The sequence below is a fragment of the Triticum aestivum genome, chromosome 2B (genome assembly GCF_018294505.1).
Source record: "Triticum aestivum cultivar Chinese Spring chromosome 2B, IWGSC CS RefSeq v2.1, whole genome shotgun sequence".
Lineage (NCBI taxonomy): Eukaryota > Viridiplantae > Streptophyta > Magnoliopsida > Poales > Poaceae > Triticum > Triticum aestivum.
In genome coordinates this window covers 577,937,085-577,950,687 of record NC_057798.1, presented here as the reverse complement: position 1 = coordinate 577,950,687, position 13,603 = coordinate 577,937,085, and the positions used below count along the sequence as shown (strand labels likewise).

At 44.5% G+C, this 13,603-nt stretch overlaps 1 protein-coding gene across 1 annotated transcript; it reads right to left on the bottom strand.

Moving 5' to 3' along the window:
- Positions 1–497: 497 nt before the first annotated feature.
- Positions 498–6,131, bottom strand: LOC123046130 (beta-glucosidase 16). The gene is made up of 12 exons (XM_044469416.1): positions 5,842–6,131; positions 5,640–5,706; positions 4,753–4,814; positions 4,545–4,620; positions 4,372–4,446; positions 4,161–4,248; positions 3,767–4,019; positions 2,183–2,298; positions 1,803–2,052; positions 1,614–1,716; positions 1,377–1,479; positions 498–1,073 (listed from the first exon to the last, which is right to left on the bottom strand). Exons 1-12 carry the CDS (start codon positions 5,965–5,967, stop codon positions 866–868), a joined length of 1,527 nt encoding a protein of 508 aa, XP_044325351.1. The 5' UTR covers positions 5,968–6,131; the 3' UTR covers positions 498–865.
- Between the last annotated feature and the right edge of the window lie 7,472 nt (positions 6,132–13,603).

The window sequence follows — 13,603 nt, the reverse complement described above, 5'->3', positions numbered from 1 at the left end:
CCGCCAAGGAGGAGCAAGACCTCGCCCACGCGCTCCGCAAGACGACCACAGAGTACTACCTAGGCGTCGACAAGTGAGGACACCATCTAACTAGGGTTAAACTTCTAGCGTGAAGTATGTATTTCGTATGTATGCACTGTGGTGCTGATGGACAATTTCTAGCGTGAAGTTTTTTTTTGAATTTTGCAGATTTTATACCCGAGCTTGCGTGATACCGTAAAAGTATTTCGTGGTAATACCTCAAATGGCTTTTGTAGTACCAACTTTTAAAGGATTTGCTAGAGATGCTCTTAACTTGTAAACAACCCTCCAAGAGTTAGCCTTTACGGCTTCTCCAATGCTGACCCTCGATCCGGACACCATATCCATTCATGGACCAGTGAGGACTAGTCCACGGACACTCACACGAGAGCCGGTCATCCAACCATGCCGTATACATTTCAAAACAAATTTAAAGAAACCAGATGAATAGCATTGCAAACCGGATGATTTTCCACTAAACAGGACGAAAACAATTACTCTCTATCTGATTGGGCAATGCTATAGCCGTCAATAGTGCGTACACCCGTACATGATTTGAAGACAGATCACGCATGAGATGGAATCCACAAACCCGGTCCACCACATGGAACAGGCATTGCTCCAATGCACCCCTAGCCCCTCCATTACTCCAAAGTGATGACAACCTCCAGAGTATGTAGTATATACCTTTACAGCACTCAAAATTTACATTTCTATACTAGGCAAAGACGCTATTAGGGAAGTGTTGGAACGATGTGTAGCAAACTAGCAGTATCTATATTCACTGGATCCGCCAGTTTCATTTCAGGGGTAACTGGATCTGACAATATAATGGTTGCAAGTATCATGAATCTGCTCTCAGCGTCTGCGCTTGGTCGATCGGCCTAGAGCCCGTGAGGAAGTCTCGGTACCACTTCCCTGACATCTTTGGAGTCCTCTCTTGCGTTTCAAAATCCACGTGATAAATCCCGAACCTCACGGTGAAACCGAAACCCCACTCGAAGTTGTCCATGAGGCTCCACACGAAGTAGCCACGCACGTTTGCTCCTTTCCTGTAAGCATGCCACAGGTCCGGTATATGTTGTGTCAGAAAAAGAGTTAACACATTTAGAATGCAGAGTATCAGGAACTGATTCTTATTTCTTCAATTTTCTTTTTTACTGGTGCACGTAACAATTGAAAAGAATTAACATTCTTTCGGGGCATACTGTTTCAACGGGCTTGCTTCAATATGAGTTTATCATGGTAATATTTAGCAATAATGTATACTATTTTGAGGAAGGCTTGTGGTTTATTAAAGATTCCATTGGTAAATAGTGTAATGTGCAGGATGATCACAAATGGTGGCACGTTACCTGACCGCTGAAGAGATACATGTGAGATAACCTCGCAGGTAGTTCACTCTTCCAACGTCATTCATCAACTCCTCCATACTGTTATCGCTAAACTGCGAGTAGCCTGAGATAAAGCGTACGAGGACACATGATCATTGAAAATACATGGAAGCAAATTAGGAGGCACTAGAAACTTCTCAATCTCCAGGGAGTTTCCTGAATGCACTGTGAATTCCAGAAGCCCCCCTTGCCACTCACCATTTTCAGTAATGTAGACAGGCGTGCTCTCGTATCTCTGATTGACATACTTGACGATCAGCTCCATACCTTCCGGAACATCGTAGTAACCATGGAAAGCAGTCTGCAAGGTTGATCACCATATACACAGACATGTCACAGAGAGAAGAAGAGAATGTATAGGCTGGTGACAGATGGAACAGTTCTTACTGGTCCTCCAATTGCCACGCCGTCCCTTTCGCCTACAGCTTGGACCAGTGCATTTCCCTCGTAGGTCTTAATGTCGCATGGAGAAGAGATGCAATCCTTGGCGTAGATCGCCGTGTAATGGTTTACACCGATAAAATCCGCCTTGCTTTGCAGTAACCTCTTCTCCTCGGAGGTAAACGTTGGTAAGTTTGATGAGAGCATCTCACGCATTTCTCTGGGATAGTCACCAAAGAATATTGGATCCAGAAACCTGAAGAAGAAAAGGAAACATAAAAAATGTCATAGTACTATCAGTTTTTGTTGTTGTTGTAAAGCTAACGTGAATATAAAAAAATGTCATACTTCATGTTGCATAGAAGGTGAAAGAAGAAAGGACATACCAGTCCACCTCAAAGGACAACGCCCGTCTTGCAGCCAGGATATCCTCCGTGGAGTTGGTAAGGGGCTCATACCATTTCATGGCGATCACAATCCCGATCGACCCTCCTTGTGTTGCCTAACATGTACACACGCATCAGAACGACTAAGACAAAGGCGTCTCTTGTCTTGAGAAATGATCTCCCAGTTCCAAGAAACATAAGCGTAAATACCACCTGACAAGGTGGGATGTGATCTGTCGCCCTAAAGACAAGGATGTCTAGGGGTGGAAGACCTTCAAATTAAAAATAAGTATTTGTTGAGCAAATGGCTTTAAAAGATACTTACCGAGGACGGGGTTTGGCAAGAATTACTAAGGAATAAGTACCTTCATTCAAAAACCTTGTCTGAGGTTCAGGCAAAACCAACAGTCTCACCTTTCTGGAAAGGACTCATGGAAGTTAAAAATGATTTTTTTCGCAAAGGGACGTTCATTGTAGGAAATAGTCTAACTAGTAGGTTCTGGGAAGATACATGGCTAAGGGACATGCCACTAGCCATGCAATACCCTCGTCTCTATCATATTGTGCAGTGGAAAGATGTCTCCGTTGCCTCTGTGATGGGCCACATATCGTTTAATGTTGCCCTTAGAAGATAACTAATTGGGAACAAATTGATAGACTGGTTAAACCTTGTTGAAAGGTTGATGATGGTTAACCTTTCACATGAATCAGACATATTCCGTTGGAAGTTGACTACTTCTGGTGCCTTCACAGTCAAACCCATGTATACAGACCTCATCAATGATGGACAACCTTTTCACCACAAGTATATATGAAAAATGAAAGTCCCACTGAAATAGAAAATCTTCATGTGGTATTTGGATCACAAGGTCATCCCGACAAAAGATAAACTGAAGAAAAAAAAGATTGTCAAGGATGCACTAAGTGTTGCTTTTGTGGCAATAAGGAGTCGACTCAGCATCTATTCCTTCAATTCCCACTTGCCAAGCTACTATGGAGAACGGTCCATATAGCTTTCAACCTACCTCCACCTAAGAGTAGTACGAATATGTTTGGAAACTGGTTAGTGGGGGTGCACCCCAAGTTTAAGTCTCAGATCCGTGTGGGAATTTGTGCTTTACTTTGGGCCATTTGGAGCACTCGTAATGATTGTATTTTTAACAGAACGAAAGTTCCGAATTTTTCCAGGTTATCTCCGAGGCTACCAGCTGGATCCATATGTGGTCATTACTTCATAAGGAGGAGGATCGGGCGCCCACGGTCTTTAGGTGCAACCGATGGGAGATGGTCTCTCGGGATTTGTTCAACCGATTTGGTTGGCGGCCTGCTAGAAGGATTTGTGATGCATGAGGCTCATTTTCCTAGGATTTTTTACTTTTTAATTTACCCTTTGGGCAGTCATGTGCGACAATTTATTGTTGAACTTTGTTATGGTCGGATGATGAACTTTGATATGATAAACAAACGGCTGTGTGCATCACTCGATGCAAAGGCCGAGGGATGTCCCTCTTTTAAAAAAAAAAGTTCCAAGGAAGGAAGCTTCTCAGCGTACGTTAGCGACAAAGCAGAGTCTGTTGGGTTCACCTGGTAGTTCCTCTTGTAGTTGTCGACGGCGGCGGCGTGGGACAGGATCATGTTATGGGCGGCGAGGTAGGGCTCCCGGTGAGAGTTGCCGCTGTTGCAGTTCCCGTACGGCGGGGAGCAGTGCTTGGGCGGGTACATGCCCAGCATGTAGGCGAACTTGGTGAAGAGGTTGGGCTCGTTGAGCGTGGTCCAGAACTTGACCCGATCGCCGAACGCCTTGAAGCACACGTCCGCGTAGTAATCAAACTCCTCCCTGTGAAGGAAGAAAAGTTAATTAGAGCATGCATGTGCGCCAGAACGCAGTAGACGGAAAGACCACGGAAAGACCGGGAACGTGGCTAATACTCCTACTCAGAGCATGCGCAACCAGTAGGAGTCGCATGCATGCACGTACCTGATTCCGGCGCCCAGCCAACCGCCGTGCCGGGTCTCCAGCTCGTGCGGCAGATCGAAGTGATGCAGCGTCACGAACGGCTCTATCCCTGCTTGACATTTTTTGCATTTAATTACCGCGTGCGTTTTAGGATTGCTCTTCGTTGAAGATTAGCTAGAGTTGAATCTGCCTGTTCGATCAGATGTGTGGCGTGGCGTGTGAGACTACGTACCTTTCTGAAGGAGCGCGGCGATCAGGCGGTCGTAGAAAGCTATTGCAGCCGTGTTAACGCCTCCAAGCCGGCCTCCTACGAGGACCATGATTCAACGACAGTTAATTTAGCTATAAACAAAAATTTGTTAATGCTAATTTTGTGTATTGATTCGTGTTGGCATGCATGCATACTTGGTAGGACTCTCGCCCATGAGATCGAGAACCTGTAGGAGTTGACACCCAGATCATGCATGATCTCCACGTCTTCCTGCTCAACAACAAGGTAGAGTCAAGGGTTACATGGGCAAGCACAGTAAATTAAGGGATGCGTAATCACGCCTCCCATAGTCACATGACAAGTACTACTTGTGATTGTATGTTGGGCTAATCAACTCTATACCATGTAACGGTGGTAGTGGTCGTCCGCCACGTCGCCGTTCCGTCCATCATTGATTTCCCTAGCTGTAGCAAACAAAAACATTTTGAGAGCAAAGAAGCTTTTAAAATAGAGGATCACATGCGCTAGCTGATCTTCTTTCAGAATATACATATGCAGGACAATTGTTGTGGTGTTAGTTGATCGGCACGACAGCAATTGCCATATAGAACACGGATAAAAGCGCAAAAAATTTGTGGCCACTCGTATTATTTTTTTGGTTGTGTGCATCGCTTGACGTAGAATCCTCCTTTTTTTTAAAAAAAAACTCGCATTATTATCCGCACAGTGTTGCTGCAGGTGTGGCATCGCTGTCTCATAAGAATCCACGCCTACTGGATAAGTAAAATATTCAAATCCCACTTGGAAGATAAAGGAAATACTCCAGGGCGACGCCGTTTCTTTCTAAGTAATATAAACTCGAGGAAAAGGCGTTGTGTTTGCCACACCTGCATCGGTGACAGTGAAATGGGTGCTGGCCTCCGTATCTTTCCGATGTCCGGCCTAGGGATCTCACTACTCAAACCTGAATCATTCAAGGTTAACACTTTTGGAGTCTAGCAGTACTAGGACATGGCTGGCTTATGTCTCCGTCTTGCTGATAATTTGCCAGCAGTAAATTAATCAAGCCGCATGATTAGTACTAACATACATGGTAAATTAACCGCCGAATTGCTATGTACGGCCTCATGAACTATCACTATCTCTATGTCTCAGCGGAGCAGGAAGCTAACAAGTCTTTAACTTCAACCTTATCATAAGCTAAGCATCATGGATCATACAAAGGCAACATGGATCACAGAAAGACAACCAAGAAGAAAACCATTGGGTTTTGGGAATGGTCGCTTTACACTGCGTGTGGGTGAAGACATCCCAGTTGCTGAGGCCCTTGCCGTCCTCCAGGTACGCGCCCTCGATCTGGAACCAGAGATCATAGTTCATGCGTTGTGGTAATTAAATTAGCTGCTCTCTTTCAACTGGGCCTTGGGAACGAATGGTAGAGAGAAGAAGTACGACGAGGGTGAAGCCGGCCAAGCTCCACCACTCGCTAACCTGGTAAGAAGACGTGGCGGCGCCGAAGAGGAACCCGGGCGGGAACTCGGCGCGGTCGAGCCCCCGCGCCGACGGCGCGAGGAGCGCCAGAGCCGCCAGCATGACCATTGCCGCCGCCGCGGCCATTTCCTCGAGGTAGCTAAGCTTAGCTAGAAAGGCGACGCCTCTCCGTTTCTATGAGGGCTCTGGAGTCTGGTTCTGGTCTAGCCCCGCTTCGACCAAGGCTTATTTAAAGGCAAACGGCGAAGTACGCCATGTCGCTGTCACCTGTCACTACCGATATCAGCATTGTATGTCTGGTCCTGCCTACGGAGTCGCGCCCATCTGCCTCGCGCCGCTGCCGATACATGCAGTACGTACGGCACCGCCGATATTTACCGCGCCGGCCGGCTCACACCGCCCACAAGCCACAAGGCCAGGCCAAGCTTTGCTTGTTGGCTGGGGTAACTGAGATCCACATGGTGCGCGTGAGAGCGACGTGTGACTGAAGGGTGATAATGGATGAAAGCTAATCATGCCGTACCAGAAAATGGCGCTGGCTCCTTGGCGGACTAGACGATGCCCGTCGAATCAGCTCTACCAAAGCGCCGGGTCCTCGATGGATCCATCTCAGCTTGCTCTTGCTCGTGCGTCCTCCGATGCGTCGTCCGGGGGAAGAAACAAGCCGTCGAAAGCAACTTCGGCAGACGACAGGGTCGTGGCTGGCCTCACAGGGTAGGTAAGCACGGCATGCGCTGATCCGATCTGGTCGGGTTGCTGCGGCCCGGATGTAGCCGGAGAATATGTGCGCGGCCCGGCGGCGAAATGTGGCAGTCACGTGGGGTCGGCGCGCGGCGTGGCGTCTCGCCATGGTGAGTTTGCGGCAGGGAAGACGTGGCCGCGCGCGCCGAGCCACCAACCACCGGAATCGGTTCATTATCTTATCGACAGGGGATGGGTTTGCCACCTCGATCGATGTGAGGTGACGTCACGTGACTCATGGTATGGACTCGACAAGTTGTCGCTAGTTCTGTTTTCTCTGGGAACAAGTTCCGTAGATGTACATCATGTACTACTACAACAGCAGAGGCGAGAACAGAATCTGAGGACGGGCAACACTTGTCCGACCCTGTCGGACCAAATATTACCATGTGTGGCCATGTGCATGGCCAGGGAACACGAAGCCAGCCAGTGGTTCGTGGTCGTGGGTGCACATTCGAAGTGCAAGGTGGGCAAGGGGTCAAAGGGCATGGCTTAAAAATGAAAGCAAGCCGCAAAAACTGGAGAGACTAGATGCATTGTAGCCGATCCGGTCGGTGGATTTTACTGGATCCGTTCTTTGTTCGTTTACATATGTGTGTCTGTAGGATGGATCCTTTCGATCTACGCTTCTTTCTATCGACGACGGCTGATGTCCTGATGCACTGGTCCTATGGGGTCTTAGCACGACGACAGCTGTCTACTAAAACAATGTTTGTCCGACTTGGACGAGGGAGAGGCGATGACGGCGACGCGCCTTCGGCTTGCTTCAGTACTTGTAGTCGTCGCTAGGTGGTCTATAGACATGAATGTATATTCTTTGTACTACCTTAACAGTTGATGAATAGATTGAAAGTTTTCTCGAAAAAATAAATCATAAAAGATTAACTTCTTGACTTGGGTAATGTGCACTAGTGTGTAGACGGGTTTTTCCTTGTTGCGAAAAGGTCAAATGTTGTAAACTAAGTATTTTAGTGATCTAAATGCTTTTACATTTCTTTATAGTGGGAATACATAGTATTCTTATAAAAACCTACTTACATAAATAGAAAATACATCCAAACATCTGAGATTTATTTTGAATTAAATGCATCAGAAATCTAAACAAACACTCTGCTTCCTCACTGTTGTTGTTTCAACACGCTTCACCTCGCAACATCACCGGTGGCGAAGCCAAGAATAAAAGATTAGAGGGGCCAAATGACTCAAACTTCTGAATTTACACTAATGCATGTATTTTTTTTCCTAAAATCCGAGAGGTTAACAGCATAATAATAAAATAAGCATATATGTGCACAAATTTGGGATCATGGGGCTGCCTTGGCTACTCAACATTGCATCGTGGTACAAACCAATCGACTGCACGTTGGCCTCTTGACTTCTACACATGCAGGTGTGAACACAAAGACTTGACTCCAAGCAACACTCAAGGCCCTAGGGCATTGACCTTTAGACGTGCACCATTAAACTCCTCTAACAATTGATACAGGCTACACACAACGGTGTAATGGTATTGGTTTGATATTGTAAATACTGATGATTATTTTGTACTACCTTCCCTCAACGAACACAGCACATTTTCTCAAATGTTCATGTTTCTCACCATGTCAAGTGTGTAGACGTTTTTTTTTCTTGTTGCAAAAAGGTCAAAAGTTGTAAACCAGGTATGTCATAGTATATCCTTATAAAAACCTCCTTACATAACTAAAAATACATCCAAATCCCTGATGTTTATTTTGAGTTAAATGAATCAGAAGTCCAAACAAACTCTCTGCTTCTTCAATGTTGGTTGTTTCAACATGCTTCACCTCGCAACATAGCCGGTGGCGAAGGCAGGAATCAAAGATTAGAGGGGCCAAATGACTCAAACTACTGAAGTTACACTAATGCATCTATTTTTTTCCTAAAATCTGAGAGGTTAACAACATAATAACAAAAAAAGCATACATGTGCACAAATTAGGGATCATGGGGGAACCTTGGCTACCGAACATTGCGTTGTGCACTAGTAGAAAACAGGGCATTTGTCCGGTTCCTAAGTGCATTTAGTTCCGGTTCTTGAACCGGGACTAATAGGTCATTACTAATACCTCACCCCTTTAGTCCCGGTTCTTACATGAACCGTGACAGATGGGCATCCACGTGGCCGCTGCGGGCAGCCCAGGCAGGGGGGCCTTTGGTCCCGGTTGGTGACATAAACCGGGACCAAAAAGCTTCCACGCGTCAGCAGCTGGCTGGAGCTGAGGTTTTTCTTTTTTAAAAAAAAAGTGGCTGGTTTAGGGGTTTTGGGGGTTATTTTTAGGTTGTTATTAGCTAGCTAATAGAGAGAAATGTCCTCTCTTATATCTTCGTCCTTGGTTTACCAACGCTACTGCTATGTTCATTTCACCCGCTGATATATAATAACTCATGCATGCTCGCATCATACATCATCATATATAATAACAAGTCCTACTAATCATGCATCATCATACAACTTCTACTCGTTATTAATAATAAGTCATACGATCATCATCCTCATAGTCATCGAACCCAACCCTACATAATTGTTCTTAGCACATGATCATCAGTATCAGGTAGGACCTAAACACCCTTAAGGTAAAATAGCATAAAACAATATAGACCTCGACTCTCCATTATGAAGAATGGAGATCATCCTGTCTCCAATTCTTGCGCTCCGCTTCCTTTTGCTTCCAAGAAGCTCCTTACGACTGTCCATACTTTTTTCCATTCTTTGATTGTCATGTCTCCACTTCTTTTAGAAACCCGGTATGGACAATTGAGATTCGTAGGACGACCTAGTTGTATGTTCAAAACATGAAGGCTACCGTACGTATACATCAGATGAGGCACACAATCATTCGGGATTATCTGTTGAAAAACATAGTAATAACTTCGTAGTTAGCAATGATGTACTAGTTTTAGAAGTATGCAAAAAGATGCACGAATGTTGTAATAGTAAAAAATCTTACCAGGGTATCTCCATGGTAGTTATCGTAGTTCAACACATGCACTAGTGGCATGTATTGACCATAATGTTGAGGAGTTCGATTGTAGACATTGTAATTCTCAAGATCAGTACAAAATGCGATCAGATGATTTTTCTCCTTATAAGTTAATTCGGAGCCATCGGTGTAGTGGGTTTTGTCTACCATCTTCCGCACATTCTTTGAAGAATGAAAATAAGCTGTCAATGGAAATAAGCTGTCAACTATTTTGAAATAAACAATATAAATTACTTAATAACTATGTTAAGCTCACATGGGGGAAGAATTGGAGGTGTATCCACAAGGACCCAAATCTCTATATTGTCTTGCTCGATTATAGGATCACCAAGATACATGGTGACAAGCATACCCTCATCAAAACCATACATCTTGCAAAGTGCTTCTCAATTTTTGCAACCAAAATGGGTTACACTCTCAACATTGTACAACTTTACTTTAAAATCTACACCATGATGGGTCCTTAGGAGAATTTTTTTGGTTTCCATACTTTCATGGTCTTCAAAACCCATCCTCTTCAAGACATAGCGTCTTGCATAGCATGAGATAAGCTAGTCGAATTGGAAAAGATGAAAATACACGTTAAAATAGTGGAAGTCGTGCTTAATTACGAAAAAACTATTGTTGTCATTGTGTACCGTATGAACATCGAAGGTCTCCTCGAGCTTAATGCTGAAGCGACGATCTTCGTCCAGCTCAATGAACCTGTCGCACATACCTCGGTCGTCGTGGCACCAGTCGCACTCCCCCGGGCGGTTTTCGTCGTCCGAGTACGACATTTCCGGCCTATGTTCATAATTCAAATATTAAACTTGTACAATTAAATATATGTACTAAAAAACCTAAATTAGATCATTATTATTAATCATGGGTTGACCGTCGATGATGGTACGTAGCTCCTCCTTTCATTTCCGAGTGCATTATTACATCAAATTGTCTAGCACACGGGAATGAAGGAGAACTTTTCCAATATGAGCATTCAATAAGCAAAACCAAATCATAAAATAAGCAAAACCAAATCATAAAATAAAGTAGTATTCAAATTAGCATGCATTCAATTATAAGCAAAAGTACATCATCTCTTGTGTCCATTCATCATCGAATATTATCACTAATACTCCTCGAATACTATCATACATATAGCATCACTAATACAGCTAGAACCGTAGCGCCCGACGGGTATCGTCGCGGGCGGTGGACACCCAAAGATAAGAAACCATCACAGGATCATAGCTCCAGTGAGATCCCTGAAGAATCTGCCAGGTATTGTCGAACCTGCCCTCCAATGCAACCATGTAGTGACGTACGTGCTCGTCCTTCTCGCCGACACGGTGACGTACCACCTCCGCGGTGTCCGGAAGCCTCGGCACCGTCACTGGCCCACGCGACCGCCATCAAACAAGGATCGGGTCAACAACGGGCTGCCTCCTCACCAACCTACGTCCCCCGGAAGGAAGCACCTCCCAATACCAGCCCGGCAGAGCCCAGTCCCGAACATGGCCCTGATCAAGCAGGCCTCCACCGCCAAGTCAACAACGACGAGGATGCGTGATAGGCATCGCCGACGTCGATGCGGGAACTACTTCTATATATAGTCAAATAAAGTAGTTTTATTAATTAAATCAACTAGTTCAACTACTAAGCACTTACTATAAATAAATAAAGTAGTACTTACTAAAAACAAACTATATACTTCTATATATAGTAAAATAAAGTAGTTTATTAAATCAACTAGCTAGTTCAACTATATATGAAGCACTTACTATAAATAAAATAAAGTAGTACTTACTAAAAATAAACTAGTTTAACTATAGTTCTATTATTTTTTCTAACTAATTATATTAAACACTTTCTCTTCTTATTTTTTCTTTTTCCTCTATTCTAAATATGAACATATTCATAAATGACTTATATCATTCACAATTTTCCTATATATACACAATAAATTGACAAAGAAAATACTATGAACAAAAAAATTATTAATATATATGAACATACAAACATGCATATTCAACAATAATATCACCAAAAAAATCTATTAACAGAAAAAATCTAACACAATGTGAACAAATTAATTACACATCTAACAAAAAAATCTATGAACTACAAAAAAATCTAAAAAAAAATCTAACAAAATCTAAAAAATCTAACAAAACTAGTTGCTCACAGCGACGACGACGGCGACGGCGACGGCGAGGTGCGGCGCGGGGCGGGGCGGCGCGGCGACGGTCGACGGTGAGGTGCGGCGCGAGCCGGGCCGGGGCAGCGACGGCGTCGGGGCGGCGCGGGCCGGGGCGGCGCGGGACGGCGTCGGGGCGGCGCGGGACGGCGTTGGGGCGGCGCGGGCCGGGGCGGCACGGGACGAGGGCTGGCTCGGTTGGGCAGCCTGCCGGCGTCGTGGATGGATTCGCCGCCGTCGAGGGAGAGGAGGAGGAGAGATCGAAGTGGGGATGGGCGGTTCTGAAATTTTCCTAAGTGCTACTTATATAGCAATGACTTTGGTCCCAATTCGTGGCACAAACCGGGACTAATGCACCTCTTTAGTCCCGGTTGGTGCCACCAACCGGGACCAAAGACCTCTTTTTAGCAGCCCAAAGGGCGGGAAACAGAGACCTTTGGTCCCGGTTGGTTCCACAATCCGGGACAAAAGAGAGGCATTGGTCCCGATGGGTGCCACCAACCGGGACGAATGCACCCTTTAGTCCCGGTTGATGACACCAACCGGGACCAAAGGTCGTGTGCTGGAACTGGCGCGATGCGGTGCTATGTTTAGTCCCACCTCGCTAGCCGAGAAGGGCTCGGAGTGGTTTATAAGCCCTGCCGAACCAACCACTTCGAGCTCCTCTCTACTGTAGGCTTACAGGCCTAAAATCACTCTTTGTGCTTGTGGGCCTATTGGGCCTACTGCGGGCCTGCATCCTGGCCCTAGTAATGGGTTTCTAGTCGTATGCAGGCCGTGGTGGCCCTGTAGGTGGCACTTTTTTTTAAAATTTTCCCAGTTTTTTTGCTTTTTTTGTTTCTAATTACTTATTTATTTTCTTTTACGATAATTCTTTTTGCTATTAAAGTTTGTAACAAAATTCTAATTACTTATTTATTTTCTTTTATGATAATTCTTTTTGCTTTTAATGTTTTGAACAAAATTCTAATTACTTACTTATTTTATTTTATGATAATTCTTTTTGCTATTAAAGTTTGTAACAAAATTCTAATTACTTATTTAATTTCTTTTATGATAATTCTTTTTGCTTTTAATGTTTTGAACAAAATTCTAATTACTTATTTATTTTGTTTTATGATAATTCTTTTTGCTATTAAAGTTTGTAACAAAATTCTAATTACTTATTTATTTTATTTTATGATAATTCTTTTTGCTTTTAATGTTTTGAAAAAATTCTAATTACTTATTTATTTTCTTTTATGATAATTCTTTTTGCTATTAAAGTTTGTAACAAAATTCTAATTACTTATTTATTTTCTTTTATGATAATTCTTTTTGCTTTTAATGTTTTGAACAAAATTCTAATTACTTATTTATTTTCTAATGCATTAATCCCGGTTCAAGCCACCAACCGGGACCAATGATGGTGGGCCAGGAGCGAGGCCCATTGGTCCCGGTTCGTCCCACCAACCGGGACCAAAAGGTCCAGCCGAACCGGGACCAATGGCCCACGTGGCCCGGCTGGCCCCCGGGGCTCATGAACCGGGTCCAATGCCCCCATGGGTCCCGGTTCTGGACTGAACCAGGACTAATGGGCTGACCTGGCCTGGACCTTTGCCCCCTTTTCTACTAGTGGTGGTACAACCAATCTGTTGCACACTGGCCTCTTGACTTCTACACATGCATGTGTGAACACACAAACTTGAATCCAAACAACACTCAAGCCAACATGCATTGACCTTTAGACGTGTCGGCAGGCAGGCGTGTCAGCAACCGGATCCAGAAGCAACCAGACGCGGACGACTTGTAGTTAGGGTGTGCGATGAGGGCGGCCAAGCTTCGCGATGTCAAGGCAACTA